The 21,976-nt window shown below is 28.0% G+C and overlaps 3 protein-coding genes across 3 annotated transcripts; 1 reads left to right on the top strand and 2 right to left on the bottom strand.

Moving 5' to 3' along the window:
• Positions 1 to 306: 306 nt before the first annotated feature.
• LOC114130239 (WD repeat-containing protein 76-like) lies at positions 307 to 7,357 on the top strand. Its single transcript, XM_027995166.2, has 11 exons — positions 307 to 980; positions 2,314 to 2,409; positions 2,490 to 2,554; positions 3,469 to 3,577; positions 3,869 to 4,005; positions 4,094 to 4,251; positions 4,337 to 4,427; positions 4,513 to 4,651; positions 4,801 to 4,985; positions 5,544 to 5,659; positions 6,698 to 7,357. The coding sequence occupies exons 1-11, from the start codon at positions 865 to 867 to the stop codon at positions 6,860 to 6,862; spliced, it is 1,377 nt and encodes a 458-aa protein (XP_027850967.2). The 5' UTR covers positions 307 to 864; the 3' UTR covers positions 6,863 to 7,357.
• A 1,193-nt stretch (positions 7,358 to 8,550) lies between these two features.
• Positions 8,551 to 11,092, bottom strand: LOC126554565 (wee1-like protein kinase 2). Its single transcript, XM_050209625.1, has one exon. It carries the CDS (start codon positions 10,338 to 10,340, stop codon positions 8,844 to 8,846), a length of 1,497 nt encoding a protein of 498 aa, XP_050065582.1. The 5' UTR covers positions 10,341 to 11,092; the 3' UTR covers positions 8,551 to 8,843.
• A 1,856-nt stretch (positions 11,093 to 12,948) lies between these two features.
• Positions 12,949 to 21,723, bottom strand: LOC114130242 (echinoderm microtubule-associated protein-like 2). Its single transcript, XM_050209623.1, is given in 15 exon segments — positions 12,949 to 13,393; positions 13,735 to 13,961; positions 14,071 to 14,158; positions 14,803 to 14,919; positions 15,011 to 15,148; positions 15,211 to 15,468; positions 15,850 to 15,950; positions 15,953 to 16,006; positions 16,838 to 17,078; positions 17,397 to 17,501; positions 17,616 to 17,717; positions 17,791 to 17,863; positions 18,350 to 18,499; positions 20,360 to 20,515; positions 21,537 to 21,723. Coding segments are annotated over 15 exon segments (1,965 nt in total). The 5' UTR covers positions 21,566 to 21,723; the 3' UTR covers positions 12,949 to 13,267.
• Between the last annotated feature and the right edge of the window lie 253 nt (positions 21,724 to 21,976).

Here is a 21,976-nt window from a genome sequence, read left to right on the forward strand (position 1 = left end):
AATCGCCTAATTTAATTCAATGTAAATAATGTGCTCAACACGCAGGGATTGTCGTAATTCGTAATACATACCGATTTGATTTTAAATAAGATTGACCTGTGTGAATAAAGCGAAATGACTTAATTTTCAGTTTATACGACTATGTAAATATTATAAAAGCTAAGAAGTGGACTACGGACTTCGGAACTATCATACTATCACTAACAAACCATCTGCTGTTATTTTTACGAAAATCATTTAATGAAACGTGTTAAAACATTATTATTATTACTATTATTATAAAGTATATTTTAAAACTGTGATCGTGATGATTGTCCAGTTATAAACATCATATTGTATATTAACCTCTGACCAAGATATAACGGTGTAATGAGCAATGGACATTTCACTGACGCCTGGCATCGTGTTGGCTGGAAGTTGAAATTTTGGAAGTTACGTCTTGTTGAGTCGTGTCGATGATGGGCACCGATATAAATTATAAATAACGCTTATTATTTATCTATATCAAACACTGTACACTGCCGCGCAAAGACGTGTTGCCTCTTGTTTTGCCCGTGTCGTATCTTGCTATCAGTCAACTGACTGAGGTGAATGCAGAATGCTGAAAAGTAATTGTTAGGTTAGGTTTATTAGGCTTATATTTGGGAACACTGCAGTCAACGTACTTTTTTATTGAGCCATTTTTAGATGCGTCTGAATAAATCTGAGCTACTTACTAGTACTGACTACTCAGTTGTAGATACTAGTATACTACCCACTTCCCAATACTCACTACTTAGTAAATTGATAAATCTACCTATCGAGTACCGACTGCTGAAGGGACTCATTATTTATTGATTACAAGTATAACAATAACTTTATATTATGAACTTCGACATGAGCTTTGAAATGGATGAGAATATATTATCTGACGAAGATGAAGATTTGACATATGAACAACAAAGACTAAAACGTATGAAAAAAAACGAAGAAATTTTGGAGTAAGTTGATTTTTCTAAAAACTATTTTTCCTAACACAGGTAGCCACATCGGTATTATTGAATCGTTTTATAAAATTAATAAAATGTTTTCTCTTTTACTAATGTGTAACGATAAATTTTAAATTTAAGAAAATCTGTTATTGGGCTTTTCATTATACATTAATTTTAAAGATAGTTATGAGTATTTAAAAAATTTGTTAAAATTTGTTAAAACGTTTTTTGTAAATTATCCTACCTACGTAATATTATAAATTACTTAGTAAAATCAATTTCCTAAGTCCTGGGGAAAAGAAGTGAGTATAAATAGATAAAAAGTTTAACATCAAAAAAGAACATTGCATCAATTATAAAAGTCAAGCGCATCTTAAAAATGTTCAAGTTTATTTAAGCTAAGTACTACTAGTGACAGGGTTTTGTTTAAAAAATATAAATCAACATCTTTTATAAAATTATAGTAGACCATATTCTGTTGAAAGGTGATTTTCGATTAAAAAAATGCTATACATCACTATTGCAAATGATTGGTGTTATGTAAGAAATGTTTCATTAAATACTAAATATTAGGTTTATTTTACAATTTAAAATATAAAAAAGGAAGAAATATTTATAACTGTAATGTATTGTTAATTAATAGGATACCTATAATAAACCAACATAGATACAACAATTTAGGTAATTTTTAATTTAAAAATATTTATTATAATATTAAAAAAAAATTTTCTGTTAATTCATTTATCCTATGCTCATTTTTTTAACTGTTTAATCTATGTGACTGTATGTTATAATAAGACAGAGTCGTCACATATTCACATGTTAATTCAAGTATTTATTGTCCTTCTAAATAGTTAATTATTCATAAGGTTTTAAATACCCACCTAAGTACATTTATTTAAAGTTGAGACAGTCCAACATTTCATTGAAAATACTTATTGTCTATACAAAATTGGCATTCTTAAAATAAAACATTAAATTATTAGTAGAATAATATATAATTATGAATTAATTATATGTGGCACGATGGTCCTAAGGCCTTAAAAAACATATGTGTATACTGTATATGTATATAATTATACAAATTATATTTTTTTAAAGCCCTTATTGCTTCACAATATTCTTTAATTAAAATAATACATTTTGAAGGTATAATTCTTAAGTACATATAATTAAAAATTCTAAAAATCAGAATTTGAATAAATAAAGAAAGCAAAATGAGCATGAACTTGTTGCCTCACCCGGTATGATAATACAAAATATTATGATTATTGACTGCAATTTTTATTTAAGAATCTGTACATTTTATTAAATTAATTAATAATGTATAATATTTTTTCAGTACACTGGGTATAAATCAAGCTGCGAAGACATTAGCAAATAGCTTACAAAAAAAGACAACAAGAGTTAAAAAAAATAAATTGAAAACTACAACTATGTAAGTATTAAATATTAATAATATTGTATTAATTAAATGTTTACATTAAAATTAACTTAACTTATATATTGCTTTTTCAGAGAACCCATTAAACGTTCATTAAGAATAGCTCATTTATCAAATCTTGGAGAATCTTCTTACAAAAGTGCTTAATTCAAATGTTTTTCATGTTACTTAATTAACATATACAGTAGAACCTCAATTATACGAACCCTCTATTATCCAAACGTTTTTCGAAATTTAGCTGCGCAAAAGCGAGTAGCAGCAATTTGTCAATTAAAAATTAATCAGTTTGTTAAAAACAAATAATACCTAATACATATTACGTACAATAAAATAAGTTTATAATATCTAATAATTTGTTTTCTTATTAATATTTTTGATAATAACTAATAAGTAACATAATACATAATGTATAATAATTCTATATTAATTGTTCTAATAATACATTTATTAATTTTTATTATCCAAATTCTATATTAATTGTTCTAATACATACATTTATTAATTTTTATTATCCAAATTTGGTGTAGTTCTAGTTAGTTCTGATGATTGAAGTTCTACTATAATGTTCTTTATAGATGGTATATTTTGTATTAGTCTTAAGAATTAAAAAGTACAATTGAAAACTTTTAGGTCACAATAGTTAATTTAACTAATAATTTACTGCTTTTGTGAAAGAGCTTTGCTTAAAATAATTTTATTTATTTATTTATAACAACTCATTTTAAATTAAATATTGATTTTACTTACCAAGACAAGCAAGTGATATAACTTACTAACATTCAATATTTCAATCTATATAATGTGTCCAACATAATAATAATTAATATATTTAAAAAACCCCTTACCTACGCCCATGGGCCATGGTGCATTACCATATTCTAACAAATATTTTGTTTTTGATTTGTAAATTTGATCAAAATCATAATTTTGAACAATAATTTAACTTATAAATATAGTTTAATATTAATGTTGTATAGTTAAGTATACATTGTGTATTTACAATATAATAAGTAATTGTTACAATTATAAAATAAATTATTTTTTTTACTTTAGTTGTTCCATCAAGACGTAAAAGAGAAATTTCCGATTTTGTTGAAAAACTGAAAGATGAATTAGCCATTACAGAACCTGTTAATGATTTTCATAAGTTACCAAGTCAAAAGTATACAATAAGTTCTAAGTTATTAATTATTTATAATTTCCCTTAATTCTAAAATTAAAAAATAACTATATAACTAACAAAATATGTCTTACCATTTTTATTTGTATACTTGTTTTACTATATCCCATTCAAATAAAAGTATCAGCTTATGAATTTATTATATATATATCATAAATAACTTTTATGTAATTCTCTTTGATTGTTTTCTATAGATAGTACATTTTTCTACATTCTTTAACAGATGTTTTCATTTTCTACGATTGTTATGTTTAACACTATTTTACTATTTAGATTTGTTCATGTGTTAAGAAGTCTTGATATAAATATACCGCCAATGAAAGTGATTGAAAGTGGTATCAAATCTCTTGCTATTCATCCTTCAGAAACATCTTTGATAGTAGCAGCGGGAGACAAGAAAGGAAACATTAGTAAGACTTTATATACCTATACATTTTATGACATTAATTATATAACAATAATATTATAAATATTTTAATTAACAATTCAATTTTGTAGTATTATACAATAGAAATTCAAACATCCAAATATTTATAGCTCATAAAGCTCTAGTCAATTGTATTTCGTTTTGCTCTTGGGATCTAAACAAGTTGTTTACTACAAGTTATGATGGATCATTCGGATGTAGTGACATTGCTAAAAACACTTTTGATATTGTTAGTATAATTGTTTTTCTTAAAGTTAATGATTTTTGTTTTTAATAAACCATGTTAATGAAAGCTATACTATTTAAATAAATAGATTTATAGAACAGAACAGAACAGAATTAATAAGAAATCAAACTCCACAACATGGCACAGTGAATATGAAAGAAATTTTCTCATTGGAAATGGTATGTTCTATAACTGATATTTGTTAATTGTTCTACATCATTGATCATTATTATAATTGTTATTAAATGTTTTAAATGTTTTAAGATTCTGGTCATGTAGAAATGATCGACTTACGAATACCAAATAAAATTATCAACTCTGCCTGGTGTCATGAAAGATCTGTGCGTACAGTTCAGTGTCACCCATTGCAAAAACATTACTTTTTAACTTCATCGGAAACTGGGTAATTAGTTATTACTTACTGCTATTGTAATATTTTATTATGAATATAAAATTATAGTATTTAAATGTATTTTTAGGTTCATATTTTGTGTCTTTCATTATTAATAATATTTTGTTCCATTTACAAATAAATTATTATTATACTTTTAGAATGGTTTCCTTATGGGACATAAGAAGTATGACTGACAAATCAATTAATCCAATTTTGCAATTTAAGCATCCTAAAGTATTAACAAGTTCATTTTTTTCTGCTCATGGTAACAAAATGATATCAACATGTAATGATAACAATATTAGAATATTTAACACTGAGCAATTAAATTTAGCTGCCACAAGTAAGCTAAAAATCTAAATGTTTTTTTTTTTAATAATATTCAATACATTTGATGATTGTTTAAGTATAAAAAGTGGTTAAGAGATGTTAAATAAAAATTATTTACTTACTCTTATACATGAATTTTAGATATAATAAATTACATCATAATAAATTAATTTTGCTAGCATTGATCTTTCTTCAACATTTCAACTACCTATTTATACAAAAATTTAATTTTTATTATGTCATAATATTTTTTTTAGTTATTATTTATTAGATGTTATCCATCAAAAAAACTATAAATATTTTTAAAAACAATAACTTAGTATAAAAAAATAATCAAGATTCAGCAGTAAATTTTAAATAGTGTTATTTCAATCTTTTGTCATTTTTATGATCAATATTTATTTATCATTGTTATGTGTTTCTTTACTATTAATAGCTTAGTTTTCAATTACTATACTCTCAAAACTAACTAGTGAATAGGCACTATAAGTTAATATTGTTATTTTTTCACTTAACCGAAGGTGTCCTAGAGCAAATTAGTTAAAAATATTAATTAAAATATTTTTTTTAGAACCCATAAAGATAATCCCATTTATGAGGCGTTTTAATGATAATGATTTTCAAGCAAAATGGAATCCTGGAAGAGAAGATGCATTTTTCATGACATCGATGCTATTGCCACCAAGAGTATGTTTAATAATAATTAATAATTTAATTAAATTATAAATATTTATAACAAAATCATTTTTTATGTATTCCATTAAATAATATTTTGCTGGTATGTTAATTTTTCTTATTCCATCAAATTAAGTTAATTTAACCATACTTAACTTAAGGCCTGTCTACTGTCTAGTCACTCTAGTCTATACTGATGAATGATCATTTATTGTATCACAGAATTTTATAGTGCAGTAATATCACACAATATTAATCAAAAGCAATGGTTTTAACTTAAAACAAATACTGCCTAAATCTATTTCTAAAAATAATTTTATTTTTATTCGTGATTTTTGAACTTAAGTCTGTAACTCTTAACCTTTATATTATGATAATAGGTTTTTACATACAAATTTAAAAAGTATTACATCTTAATTTTTTTTTACATAAATAATATCAAAGAATATATCATATATTTTTTAAACACATTACTAAGTAAAAAAAAAAAACATTTTATTTAGTTACTCTTTTAGAGCTCTAAATAATTTCAGGCCCAAGCACACCTGGCCAGCGACATAGCCTGGTGGGTTAACTGGTTAACAGGCTCAACATTAATAAATGTGATTAATGCATACCTTATAAATACCCTATGATTGCAATTAAAATCTTCAAGAGTAAATTCTTCATAAGTAAAAAGATAATTTACTTCAATTTACAAATGTCCGAAAAATGTCCATTAATTCCAATTCTAGTTTCTAAAATGTTATGGCTGGAGGGTCATGCCCCCCCCCACATTTTTCTTTATTCAATGTTTTCATGAGGAAAGTAAATTTGTATCATACTTGAGATGTTTTAAAACTTATAAAAAAAAAGAATAAAGTGAATAAAAGAAATCATAGTTACATGTAATTGTAAATTAAATGATGATAATAATGTCTTTATAATAATTATGTTTAATATAAATCTTGTATTTTTTAATTATAATTAATGTTTTGTACTTTCGATTTATCTTCTTTTATGTAATTACTCATATTTTAATTTTTACTATAAATAATTTCCTGTTTTTAGGCACAAGTTTTTGATTGTGATGGAAATGTTTTACACGATCTAATATCTGAAAACATGACCATGCGTTTTTCAGCCATTGAAGTACATCCCACTCAAGCTATTTATGTTGGAGGAAATTCATATGGCCGTATAAACATATTTAGTACCAAGAAACAACTAATATAAAGCTTTCCTTTATTAATTAACTTATATATTTGTTTTTACTAAGCAAAAACATACATTTTCTTTACAAATGTATTATTATTATTTTTAGATATTGTTAATTTATAAATATTATATTTTATAGCATAGATTAAATGGATAAATCCGTTTAACCATACTTACAATTAATTGCCATACTCTTTTTCCATAAATCTAAATTTATTTAAATATTTCAATGTATGTTAACATTAAAAACTAAATAAAGAATTTCAATCTTGTTTTTTCACTCTATTTGTGATGTGAAATATTACTTAAAAAATACTCATAGCACCAATCAGTTTCTTTATTTGTTTTATTTATGTTTTCACCTTTAAACTTATAATTATTTTAGTATGTATCCTGTATCAAACATTAACCATTATTATTATTTATTTATCACATTATACTAATTAGATATTTTATGTATTATTTGCAAATTGTCAAGATTTTTACAAATTATATTATCATTTAAACTACTAACACTTTTTGCCTTATATGAATTATGAATGTTTTTAAATTCTTATAGCTATAAGAAATATTTATAATGAATCTTTCTGATGACACTCAAGAATTTTGATCAAAACTAATTATTAAACAAAACTAAATTTTTTTTTTTTTTATATATAGTAATTATATAAAGTGACACAAATTAAAATATACTAATTCTCTTTAAACATAAAGTTATTTAATAGCTTATTAACTTGTATTATGTCTTACTTAGCATTGATTAAATAATTCTTAGATTAGTTGCAAACAGCAAAATTTGTATCCACTATTTGGTGGTAATAACTTATACAACTAATAAATATAGGTATAATTAATATTATTTTTTACTTAATTTATATTACCAGTCTTAGGTTATTACTTATTAGGTTTGGTAACTTGTTAGTAGTATCCATGCTCTTTTTGAATAGACAGAAAATAATTATGTTTATGCATAAGTAATATTAAAATTTTAAAACAAATGCTTGTTTGGTTTAAACTTAAATTATCAACAAATTTAAAAAAAAGAAGCCTGCTTAAAGCCCTGGTTCAATAATTTTTAACATTTAATAATTTGATTAGTCATTAAAAAATGGATTATTCTGAACATAAAATTTGCTATATTTAGTATTAGTAAGACAACACAAATGGGTATGACTTCCTCATAATAATTACTTCCTAATGCATAGACAAAAAAAAGTTTAATAATGTTTTAAGTACACAATATTAATTTGTTGTTTGTAATAAATTATTACAAATAATGGTTATAAGTTATAACTAAGTATCAATTTGATTCATTTTTTAGCTTATTATAAATAACATTATTATTATAGTTTATTATAACTATGTTAATGACTAAATGGCAATGGCAATACTCATGTACGTACAAACCACAAGTAAACTATATAATTATTCATATTATTACCAATCAAGATATTGACTAAAAGACTGTACCGTGTCTAATACAATGTACAGATAAGACAGTAATTAATATAATAATTAATAGCACTTAAATATGTATTCAGTACAGTATGTGAAAAAAATAATACTTTTATACAAGACAAGGCAATAATTATCATATTAGGAATAAACAAAACATGTAAAATTGAACAAACAAAATATACATCAATAATAAAATAATTTAATTAAATAATTAAGTATACCTAATTCAATTATAAATAAGTATGGTACAATAATATTTATATATAAGTTTATGTTAAAATTTAAAATATTTTGTAAATTGTTGGAATTTAGATTTTTAAATAGATAACATTTTTAGAAAATGCTTTGTCATGTCTTTTCATTTATATAATAACATAACTATAAAATATAACAAATAAAAGGAATGATACTAATCATTTTTTTTTTTTTAATTTAAACTAAGCATTGCTTTTAAAATGTCTTGATTAACAGTTAAATTTGAATAAATAAATAAAAACAAATCTCTAAGTTCAAACTTTATAACTTTATAAGGTTAAATATTTTAATTAATTTTTTTGCTATTATTGAAACAATAGTCTTCAATTTTTCTACAATTGTCAGTCTTTAAATATGTACCTCTATCTGATAATGTTGTTCTTGACGGTTTTAAATTGACTAACCAAGGTTCAAGGAATTGAGCACTTAATTTCAATGCTTCCATTTCATCTTGATCCTTAGTAGCTGCCATTCCTCTATCGAGCAATAGATTAACCACTTTAGAAGCACTAGGCCTATTAGAAGGATCTAAATCAACCATTTTTTTCAGCAATTTTTCTAGACTCGTACTTAAAAAGATAGTTTGAGGTAACGAAAATTCGCCATTTCTTAACCGATGCCATTCTGGTCCATTTTTAGGTAAATGTTTTCGAGTTGCAGCCTCGTATACTGTAAGTGCGGTAGAAAACACATCGACTTTTTGCAACTGAGAATAATCGTCACGTAATAGTTCTTTAGGTAAATAGCGAGAATCACCGTCTTCAATACTTCGGACATCTTCAACACATATTGTATGCCCAAAGTCACCTATCTTGTAAACAATATCTTTGTCAACTATTTCTTCGTCGTCGTCTAGATCGTCAGCAAACACCAACGCCCCATTACTTTTGCATATTAATATGTTTGCTGCTTTTATGTCCAAGTGTGCAAGTTTTTTGGAATGAATGTGAGCCAGACCATTGCACACGTGCCACAGCAATCGCCTTAGAGCGTTGTCGCAGAACACGTGATCGGACTCGTGAATCATGCGCTCCAGGGTGCCGCCATGGCAGAATTCCGTTTGAATATAAATGTGACCCTTCTCGTACCACGCCGTAAAGTACGAAACCAAATTTGGATGTCGCCCGAACGCCGAGTTTGCGTACACTTCCTTGCGGACCAAATACTCCGGACTCTTGTACGTCGTCTGTTTGATTTTTTTAATCGCATACGGTATTCCGTCGAACAGATTTGTGCACTTGTATATGACGCCGAAACTACCGGTGGCGATGAACTCGTCTATTCTGAACTCTTTGTGAAATCGGGACGTCTGCAGTTCGCGTATACTGACGTTGGTCACCTCGCCGCTGTTCAACAGACGTTTGACGACGGACGGGTGAGCGGAAACGGGTGTTGTTTTGCAAGGGGGGGTGGACTGATCGAAGTCGTCACTGCCGCCGCCGCCGCTCTCGAGACTTGGGACGTTACGGTCATTCGATCCGGGAAAGCGTTTCTTTCTGTTTTTCAAAATCTCGATACCGGTCGGCGTGAACGGATTTACCGACACGCGAAATTTTTCGGGAACTCTGGCCGACAAGCCGCCGTTAGTGGCGGTCGGAAGCAGTGGTGATCCGAGGCGCGAAGCCGATCGCCGGGCTCGCGGAACGGTGACGGGGGTCAACGGTGTCGTCGACGAGGGCAAACTGTCGGCGATCAATCCTCCGAACGATCTGGTCCTCACGAAATAATACACGGCCGTCAACAACGCGAGAAAAACGCCGAAAATACCGACGGAAATTTCCATGACGGTGAGTTTCGTTTAGGCACTAGATTTACACTGTTTCGTTACTGTTTTCATGTTTTTCCTACCAACTCGGAACAATACACTTGGAAAATTCAAGGTGCCTACCTACACAGACGTTGCGAATAGTGAATAGCATACGTGGTCCAAGTCTAAAGACGATCGTTAAAATATTTTTTAGAACTCCTACTTGCGACCGTCGTTCTCAAACCCGCACGTTCCCTGTTTCCCGTCGTAGACCGTAGCAGTTCTGTAGGTAACTCAGTTGTTGTTGTCGACTTGTCGTGCTGTCGCCACTACTCGTCAGTCGTGTGTACGTGCGATTATAGATCAGATTTTATCAACACGACAATGTGGATTTTTCGTACCAACTTAAAATATGTTTCCAGTGTTCTTCGTTATTCCTATATTGCAATAAATTCGTAGATTTCACGTCGTCACTTTATGAATTCGGCTTTTCCGGAACTTATGTCAACGATCGACCACACGTACCAAACTCGGCGTCTTGGCGATCTAACGATGCTGTGGTAAAATTGGTAGTTCGCGTTCAGTCAGATCACAGACTTTATCACGGCCATCAAAACCAAATTATTTTGTCACCAATGCCACTATAGACTACTGACTAGGTATTCAAAGTAAAAAAAAGTTAAAAAGATAAGGAGTACGGAGACTGTAAATTATTTTAACTAATCCGTAGAGTACCTACTACCTAGGTACAAAGTTGGTCGCCGTCCGGCCGATGACAAATAAATAACATTTTATCACTATTTAATTTAATCTGATTTTATCATTCGGTTGACAACGTTTACAATATTATAAAATTGTATTTCTAACATGGTCAATGGTCATGCACAATTTCCCAATTGGACCAAATAGTGGTCTGCGGGCTCCCAAGTTATTTCTCCAGTCTAAGGTTGTTAAACTGTTTCCCGCTAAAATTTTATATTTAACCCGGTAACTTATAAATTAACGTTAAACATTGTATTCATGTAATTGATGGTATTTTTTATTTGCATATTCAGTCTTTATGCATAATATATAATATTGTTCCTCGATCTGAACCTTTGTTTTACTCAATATATTACAAATGAGAATTTATTTTGGCAACCAACAACTACAAAAATATTTTGCCTTTTTTTCTTTGAGGTTTAAGTTGTGACTTATGTAAGCTGGTTGTTTATCTTTACAATGTATATTTTTTTGATGTAATTTAAAGTCATCTAACACAGAATGAAACAATAAATAAATAAAAAAATAAATAAATCTGTGTTAACCAATAGGTTGACTCAAATTAAAGTACATATTATTAATTGTATGTATAGACTAGTTGGTAACTTTTTCATGTAAATGAGCTATTTTTTTTAAATAATTGCAAAATCATAATTTTCAAAGAGTAAAAACATAATATGGTACAATATTATATATGGTATATATTTCACTAAACAAGTTCATTGGGAATTGATAGACATTAAAAATATAATAATACATTTTAAATTTACAATAACTATTTAATTATAATATAGGTAATCAAATTTTAATTTACATTTTATGGATCTTAATATTAATGCATACTTCTGAGATGCAGGTTTTCAACTACTGGTGACTAGTGACTATTAAAGACACATTGTAAATGTGTCCAAAATTGAAGGTGACAATTGATTATTGAAGGTAATTTTATAGAATGACTTTCAATGGAATTTTTTTTTATTAACAGCTAAAAATATAAGCGTAAAAACACTTGTTTTGTGAATTATGTTTTTAGAACTCATGTTAACTATCTGAAATTAATTATTTAAAAAACTACAATACTAAACATAACTTGTGAGTTATGATTTATAAATAAAAATTTCGAGATGTTCAGAAATATTCTGATTTTTGAGGTCTTATAGCTATTGGATTAACAGTCTCATGTTTAATTTTTCTATTTAAAATATAATTTTTATACTTTTAGAAATTCAAAAATGTTACCAATCTTTCCTTATAAATTACTTGACCATAGTTTTATGCATTTAAAAATAGCATTTATAAATTATTAAGAATAATCAGTAACAAATTTAGTCTATTATTATTTTTTACAATCAAAGAAAAATTGTATTATAATATTATCTTGTATAGTTTATGAATATTAATGCATTTAAACAATTTTCATGCACAAAAATTATGAACTTTTACTACTAAAACTATAATTTATTTAATATAGAAAATATCATTGACTTTACACAACATTAAAAAAAATTTACTCAACTAATAGAAGTGTTTGAGAATGAGTAAGTTTATGAATATTCCTAGATAGATTTGAGGTGATATTTTAAACACATTGTAGATGATGAGTCATCTCAAAGCATAATTTTATTATCATAGTATACCTATTCATAGTTTTCTTTGCTTTAAACCATATTTTGTTTTTACTAAAATTGCAGCCATTATATGATATACAAATCTGTTATTTTGCTTACAAAATATTCAACGAGTTTGATAAATTTTTATCTGGGCATTATTAAAATAAAAAAAAATAAAAGTATTTAACTATAGACACATAAATATTACGTTTATTTATTTAAAACAAAAATACATTGTAATGATAATAATGTTGTTATAATTAATACAATTCGACGGAAAAAAAACAAGTGATGATGGTAATAATAATAATAATAATAATAAAGTATTATTCTATGAATAATTGTCGACATAACATTGAATGTGTAATAACGAATAATATAATAGAACATTTTAATAACACACACATTGTACACATAGTGTATTTGTGCTAAAGTGAATATTATTAAAAAAAATGTACTAAACAATAATAAATATAATTAATTTTTACTCTTAATGGTGAAGAATCATTTGAACGATAATAATGATGATAATAATAGTAATAATAATAATAATAATAATAATAATTATAAGATTCAATTAACGCTCTTCTTTTATATGATTTCCCATTGTAGGACACTGGTGTCTTTGCCACCAATCGATATCAGTCTGGAGTCGTCATGCAAGAAAGTCACGTTTGTCACGTGGCTGCTATGGCCTCCATACACGTGACACAGCGACTGTGGAAAAGAAATAACACAGTGAAGATAAGTTATTAAAATAATACTTTATGTAATCAAACATACACAAATTTTAAAAGTGAACAATTTATTATCCTCTATTTAGTAGATGTTATTTATTACCGCACATTAAAGAAATTTTAATTATTTCTAAAAAAATTAATGAGCAAATTATCTTGTAAAATCGAAAATGGTTTGAAAATTACTATTTTAATATACATATAGCAATTATGATAATTAATTATTATAACAATACATAAAGATTAGTAATGAATTACACTCAAACAATGTTAATAAATTATATTGTAAGGTTCTATATTATTCATTATTGTTTTCTTTACCTTAGGTTGTTTGACCGGGTATGAGTACAGTTTCACTTTACCAAAGTCGTCTCCCGTAGCCATAAGCTTAGATCCATTTGATCGTTCACATGCGTTAACGTCAGTGCCATCAGCTCCTTCAGGCCAAATTCCGATGGAGGAGAATGTCAAGACACAAGAGTTGGATGCCCATACAGTGTCTCTAAGTTGAGTGCTGTGAGTGACTTGACGACAAACTTTCACTTTCCCTAGTTAACCAAAAAATTAAATTAAATTAATAACATGAACAAGAATAAATAACCATTAACCACTACAAGATACACCAAAACTGTGTATTATATAAAAAATGTTACATACAATATAACAGCTCGTAGTCTCCAGAGTTACTGCGCAGGTGCTCGTTATCTTTTGACCAATCCAAATGAGTGATAAAGCTTGAATGGCCCTAATTTAATAAAAACAATATTAACATAATTTAATCAATTTATATTACAAATAATATATACACCTATGTAACACACAGAAAATAATATGTCTTCAATAAAGTCAGCAGAAATAATTAATGGATACCATTTTAACAACCAATAAACTATTATTGATTACAAAGCATACAAATTCAACATTAATATGTACCAACATATTGATACCTTTATAAAATATAAATCAACATTAGCAAATCAAATTATTAATATTACAATTTACTATGTTGTTTAATTAATAAAATAAAAATAAAAAATGTAAACCTACAGCGAATTAATATGCATTAACCACTAATACATAATATACATTTAATTCATCCATAAGGTATATCTTTTCTGTACATTAAATTTTTTTATCTCTACAAACAAATCTACATGCATCAACATTCGGTTCTACACGGGCAACCTACACCTACCGACATCTTGTCAATAATAGCACCAGTGCTACATCTCCTGCGACGTTTATCTTCCCAACACTAAACATTGAGTGAATTCAACAATGATAATTAAGTGGAATGGGTAGTAGATACACAATTTAATACAGTCATTAGTAAGGGCATATAAGATTCAGATGCACAATGAACATATTATTGTAGACTAAAATACTTACAGTGCAACGTCCTAAACGAGTGTAATTTCTGGCACCATCTGAGACCTGATATATATAGATGTAATTGTCCCTGGAACCAAGTGCAAGTAGTTGACCGTCCGGTGAGAACTTTGCAACCTTTAAATGACAATAAACTAAGTTGATTACAAATTTGATCACAATATGTATGTAATCAAATATAAATTATTTACACTGAGATTGTACATACCTGTATTGGTTCATTTCCATCGATGTGAGTCGAATAAATCTCTCGTGTCTCTGAGTTCATAACGATCCATTTTCCAGAAACGCAACCAACAATGATTATTCGACCATCAATAGAGAATGCAGCCGACTGTGCTTGTTCCTAAATATTTACAGAAGCTATGTATGAAATGTAAAATTAACTAACGCAAATGTAATACTTACTGCAATGTCTTTACTCCATACAACAGAGCGAGACAACGAGTCCCAAAGTTGGACAATGCGATCGAATCCGGCTGTAAGAAATTGAGCTAAAGTAGGATGAGGACATAACGCCCACAGTTCATCGGTATGGCCCAGGACAGCAGGGCTGAAGCCCATCGACAGAGAACCGATCAAAATACAATTGCGGGTTGATCCGACTAGCAATTGTGATCCACGACCTTCTGATACTGTACGTATACCACCCAAATGTTCAGCTATCTATGTTTAAAAGAAAAAATATTTAATGTTATTCCAAAACCAATAAGATTATATCCAATACCAATTTATGTAAAATTGTAAACTATATTTTATTGCCTAAGGTGTCAAAAATACAATACCTAAAATTCTAAAATATTGATACAATAGTTAGGTACTTAATAAAATATTAACAAATTCTTTCAAAAAAAAAAAAAATATATATTTATTATACCGTCTATATAATTTATTTTTAGTTCATAATATTAATTTGGTCATAAATGTTTTATCAAACGTATCTATGAAAGAAGATGGGTTAAATAATATCTAGAAATATTTATGAAATTATTATATTGCGAACAGTTTGATACTACAAATATTAATATAATAATAATAATAGCTTACTTGTGCTTCATATCCAGTGGGATGCATCGAAGTGTCAAACTGGATCAGTTTACCGTCTTTACCACCTCCGGTTATAATGCTGCCCTCTTTCAACACACAATGGAAAACACTGATCCTTCATGCACATTTCGTGCGACTTTTAGGATGTTATTTGTTCCTATAAGATGAGAAATAAAATTAAATATAATAAAAAACAAAATTTGAAATTGATGGGTAAAATCAACAGAAATAAAATTAAAAATATTATATACCAAGGCACCAAATAAGGATAAAGTATTAGCACACTAGACTAGGAGTCTCCAAACTTTTTTATTAACTTTTTTTTAAGGGCCACAAAAAATATCATCATCTCTTAGCAGTTCAAACGTTTATACATACATTATAACACATACAATTTTTAATTTTAAATGTTAGATATCATCTCGTATATTTATTATCCTATAGGTGTCACGGGCTGGTTTAATTAAAAAAAATTTAATTCCTTCAAAAGTTGTTCTACAAGAATCAATGAATAACAATTGATGAAATAGGTGTTATGTAAAATGCATAAAAATTGGAATTTAAACAAAATAAATTGAGCTGATAACATAATTTCGAAAATGATGTACCACTTATAAAAACTATTTGTCCAAAAATTAAGAATATTTTATGGATATTTCTTATGTTTAAACTGTTATTTGCATTACGGTGGAGCCCGTACGACATTTAGTGAAGCATTGTTTGGTTTTAGTTTTACCGTCGAACTGTCGAAGACACTTTAACCAAACAACGGTTTAACACTGTTGGCTGCCCAATGGCCAATATACAGCCTATACACCCAAAATTATAAAATATATATTAAATGTTATTCAAGTTTAAAGTCATTAAAATTTAAGGTACCACTTCACTACCACTGAGTCATACAGGAATCGGGGTTAGGTCTAAATAATAAATATATATAATGTATATCCATAATGTCTATACATTTTCTAAAAGTGTTAGTACTCACCACGTCCCCAAATGACAACGGATCCGTTTGAGTCTCCAGACAAGACGTCTCCATTTTGCGTGAACGCCAAGCACGTCACGTACTTGGGACGATCGCGAGTAGTCTCAAATATTCCGTTGCGCTTGTACAGGGTACCGCCGGCGTCCAGTGTCCAGAAACTGATGTGGCCCTTGCCACAGGTTACGATTTGGTTTCGTTCCAGTGGGTGGAATTCCGCAGCCACAACGGTATCCATAGAACACTATAAATCCAATAAATAATTACGAATATTGTTATTAATAATAACTTATTATTATTCATTATTCAACGTTAATATAGGTGATTACGGAGGACTAAAATCCGTTATAGTATAGGATATCGAAGACAAAGATTTTTTATGAATTACACGGGGATAAGTATAGGTGGCGAGAGAACTACCTACATGATGCAGGGCAATTGAAAGAATAGTCATTAAGACAAGAAATATAAATAAAAAAAGGAAGTCGGTGTCTAAGCGGCGGTTAGTCGCAAGGTCGGATAATTATAATTAATATTAATTGTTATTAATAATTCTACTAACCTTAGTCTCCGTGATCTTGTGACCCTTTTCGTTCTTTTGCCAGTCCCACACGGATATGTTGTGATCGTTTCCCTCGTCGATGGCACACAAAAGACTGCCACCGTCCTGTCAAAAACAAAACATGCGTTTAAAAGATAATTATAAACGTAACGATACTAATTAATTACATTGAATGTCGTCGAACAGATGAGAACTTATAATAATTCCGAGTTAACTTACCGCTTTAGAAAACGACAGACAGCTGATAGACCGTTCAAATTCTCCTAAACCCAGCACAACCACTGTTGCTAAACTGACTGAATTCCACACTCGAATATGAGGCTAAAATGATTGAAGAGAAAAAATGTGTTAAATAATATTTACGTTTATTTTTGTGTCGGATTCGCATTCTTACTTTTCCTTCGTGGTTATCGTGTCCAGCAGTCTGGCCAGTAGCTACCAACAGCTTGTTGGGATGAATGGTCAAGCTGGAAAATAAATCAAAACAAAATTTAAGTTACAATTTACTTAATATCGCGATTCGCGAGAAGATTTTTTTAAGTGAGTATTATCATATAATGTCATTGAAATAAGACCGACCGCACAGAAATTAAATTTTATTTTTTATGAATCAAATAAAACGAAAATAAGACCATTATTTTAAGAAAAGAATATAACATGAATAATATGCTAAAAATATAAGAAAAAATTAAAAACATTTAAATATGCATCAAAAAATTCTTATTTTTGTGTAACTTAACAAATGTATTTTAATTCATACTACCTAATATTGTTTCGTCGAATTTCATTTGAATTTTTTTTTTACAATTTCGAACTAATTGAACAAAGCGAAAAAGGTTCAATACTGATTTTGTGCAGACAAATTTTTATTTGAAAACAAATACTTATTGTACAACTCTTATTTAGTCTGTTGTCAATAGGTAAAAACCGCAAACCATTGTGGTAAACATTACCATTTGATGTCGTCCGTATGTCCCAAATAATGTCTCTGACTTTGTTCTTGGACGTTGTACAGTACAGCCACGGAGGCCACAAAGTATACCATTTCACCGGTGGGCAACAAGTATAAATTGGAACGGCAGTCTTTTCCTCTGTACCCATAACTGTAGAGTTGGACGATTAAGAAAAATAGAAATTATAATGTTGTGTATTCTCAGTCTACAGTATGTATAATAATTTACTCGAAAATGTTCATATAATTTTTTAGGGCAATTTTAGTAGTATTTAATACCTACGGTAAAAGTACATAACCTCAGCATCCTAAATTATTAATTACCTACAAAGTATTTTTTGAATAGGTAATATATAGTAATAGTACCTACTCGTTTGTATAAATGTGTTTTAGCTTGATTTTTAATGATTAATAGAAGCATTTATTCCTTTGAATGTGTAACCAGAATTGGAATCCCCAATAACAGTTTTGAATTTAATGGAAAATCAAAAAATTTTGTTGGCTTGTTTTTATCGATTATTAAGTTTATTTTAAATTGAATAATAAATAATGATGTATGTTATAATATGGAAATTGTTAAGTATATACATCCCCTTCTCTTCGTGGAGCAAATTTATTATTATTGTTTTTTTTTTGATATAATACATTTTATTATAGGTACTGAATTATATAATATTATATTAAACAATGTATAATTTATATTATATAAATAAACTTCACTGTGAGTTGCTATTATAGTTGATACAAGCCAAAATATATAATTCATATATAAATTTGTACCTACCTATTATTATTTTTTTAGAAATTTATTTTATATAATTATTTCTTTGTTTGTGTATAGATTTTAAAACAAAGTAAAACAAGTTAAATATTAATACATATGGAAGTGTTATTTAAAAAAATAGTAGTAAAGTGTTACGTAGTGCCTAATTATAAAAATAAATAAAGGATTTTTAAGCGGTTATTTTTCATAGAAAATAGAGGTAGAATACCCCAGAAACTATAGAAAAACGTAGTTTTCAGTGTTCATAAATAGATTATTTCCTTTTGATAATCGCTATTTTATTCTTTTATTTTTTAATTTAAAAGTTATATTATTTATTTAATTGTTATACAGTTTTTCTGTTATCCAAAACATACAAATGTAATTTTGTTTTCATACAATTTAATTTGTAAACAATTTTTTATAAAATTTTGTAAATATTTTGTATTATTTAACATTTATTTTATTAGTGCAATAATGCTGAGTCATCATTATCTTGTCTATAGAATAATAGTTATCTCAAATGGACTTATTTTATCAATAATTAACGAATGATTAATGACGGTACATTATAATATGTTGATTTAGTATAAAAGCAAACCAAATAGGAAGATGTAATAAATTATGATTATAATATTTAAAACGATATAAAATTATTATTCGTTGGCATATTTTTATTTTATTTATCTGTACAGAGTTCAGACTAATGTTGGGTAAGTAGTAAACACTAAACACATTATTATACTTCCGAAAATAAGTAAATATTATTATATTATATTTTTTTTTCAATACTTGTAGCGCGAAAACGTATAATGAGTGTCATTATTAATCATTAAGAATTTAAAATAAACGTTTAAAGAAAACGATGAAATTTCGGTTTAAGTACCTAGTTATGACCAGTAAATTGTGCACGAAATAGTATAATTATAACACAATTAACTTAATATTGCGAGTATTTAGGTAAAATTTTAATTCACAGAAAACCCAAGGAATATTACCAATATTTTGTCTAACAAAAAGTCTCGCGATAAAATCATCGTGTACTTAATACGTTCTTAGGTAATGTAGGTTAATCGACATTCTCTGAAAAAATGTCTACTTCAAAATATGAAATCATGGTTTAAAACCATAAAAAATAAAGTTTTCCAATACCTAACTATATATATATATATATAATAATAATTACCACATAATATAATTCGTATGTACATAATTTATAGGCTGATCTAGTACAGCAAAAAAGGATACACCCAATCGAGTTTTAGCTTGGACGAAGGAGCGGTGGCCACTTTAGTGATGTCGTAGGTCGCGATCTCAGCAGTCGGCGCGTACAGGTTGATGGGACGTCCGCGCAGGAACATCCGTACGCTGCCCTCCTCTTCATTGTACGTAGCATCACGTGTACTACAAACAACAAACACACAATTATCATTATTATTATTATACATTCAATATTCGAATGAACAAATAAACAAACAAGCGAGCAATCAAATTGTCGTACTTCGGTATAAAAGGGGATGGGTGATGTCTAGGAAGTCAGTAAATATACTTCACGTAATATTATATATTTATATGAGTTGTTCTAAGCTAAAACAACTTCTACCTTTCTAAGGTAGATTTTCTTAATTTTTTGTAAATAATCTTGTTTGACGAAAATATTGATAGATATATATGTAAAATAACTAAATGTGCATGTAGTCGTACGTGTAAGTAATTAAAAACTATGCATGTGTATTATGTTATAAACGAGCACAAGAGGGTTTTGATGGAGACTCAGCCAAACCAGACTTCTGTAGCAAGACCGGACGAGTCTACCATACAATACTATATTAAAATTTTCATGTATATTGTTCGTCAGTCGCCGTTATTAAAATATACAATATTAATACTCAAAAAATATACCTAGGTATTTATTATATTTTTATACAATTTATTATTATTATTATTATTATTTAATAACTACATTGTTTTAACTTATACGTCACTAATTATTGTTTCCTACATTAATGTTTTCTTATAGTCAGCAGATGGCTATACTATCCATTATCATCTCACTTTTATTATTATTATGTTCAAATATTAAAAATGCTGCACAGTTGTAAATATTCGTAGTTATAGGATAGCCTAGCTAGAACAACTTATATTTTAAACGAATAAAAAAAAGTATATAATTATATCATAATATATGCAAAACACAAATTATCTCATAACGGTAAATCTACTATATTTATAAAAATTATACCTATGTATTATGTGTACAATATACATATACCTACACCAAATCTCTACATTATAACAATAAATCGCAGCAAAATTGACGAGCACAGAATTCGTTCAACGTGCTCAAATATAATATATCGTATCCTTTTCTCGTGAAAAATTTTAAAATCTTAAAAATAAAGTATACATAATAATTAATATAAACCTTTTAGTATCGGCACGGTGGAATGGCATTTTCTCCTATATAGGTACTCTGTCGGCAAGACTAATAAATTACTTTACACGTAGGGCACAAAGTATAAAATATATGATATATAATTAACACACACGAGACGCGACAAAAACTGGAGAAAGCACGGAGGAACGAACGTTCGGCCGAACTGCTAACGACTGAAATCGGTTTCGCCGTCCGGTTCGGTTGTGTACATCAAACGTCGTCCGTCAAGACTTGACGTGTACGAGTCTCCCTCCACAACCAAAAATAATATTTTTACTATTTACAAAGGGATTGTAATGATTTATATACACGCATATATATATATTCAAAGAATACGGAAACTCCTTTAATATTCGACTAATAATGAAATTAAAACAAAAATATAATTATGTTTTATGTTTACGGGTCAGATTTATACGATTTTCTTA

Source organism: Aphis gossypii, unplaced genomic scaffold (genome assembly GCF_020184175.1).
Source record: "Aphis gossypii isolate Hap1 unplaced genomic scaffold, ASM2018417v2 Contig00545, whole genome shotgun sequence".
Lineage (NCBI taxonomy): Eukaryota > Metazoa > Arthropoda > Insecta > Hemiptera > Aphididae > Aphis > Aphis gossypii.

Bases quoted from the DNA above. Each gene is read 5' to 3' on its own strand.
- LOC126554565 (XM_050209625.1), bottom strand. From the start codon at position 10,340: ATGGAAATTTCCGTCGGTATTTTCGGCGTTTTTCTCGCGTTGTTGACG.
- LOC114130239 (XM_027995166.2), top strand. From the start codon at position 865: ATGAACTTCGACATGAGCTTTGAAATGGATGAGAATATATTATCTGAC. The intron at 981-2,313 runs GTAAGTTGATTT...ATATTTTTTCAG, and splicing joins AAAAACGAAGAAATTTTGGA to TACACTGGGTATAAATCAAG. The intron at 5,660-6,697 runs GTATGTTTAATA...TCCTGTTTTTAG, and splicing joins CGATGCTATTGCCACCAAGA to GCACAAGTTTTTGATTGTGA.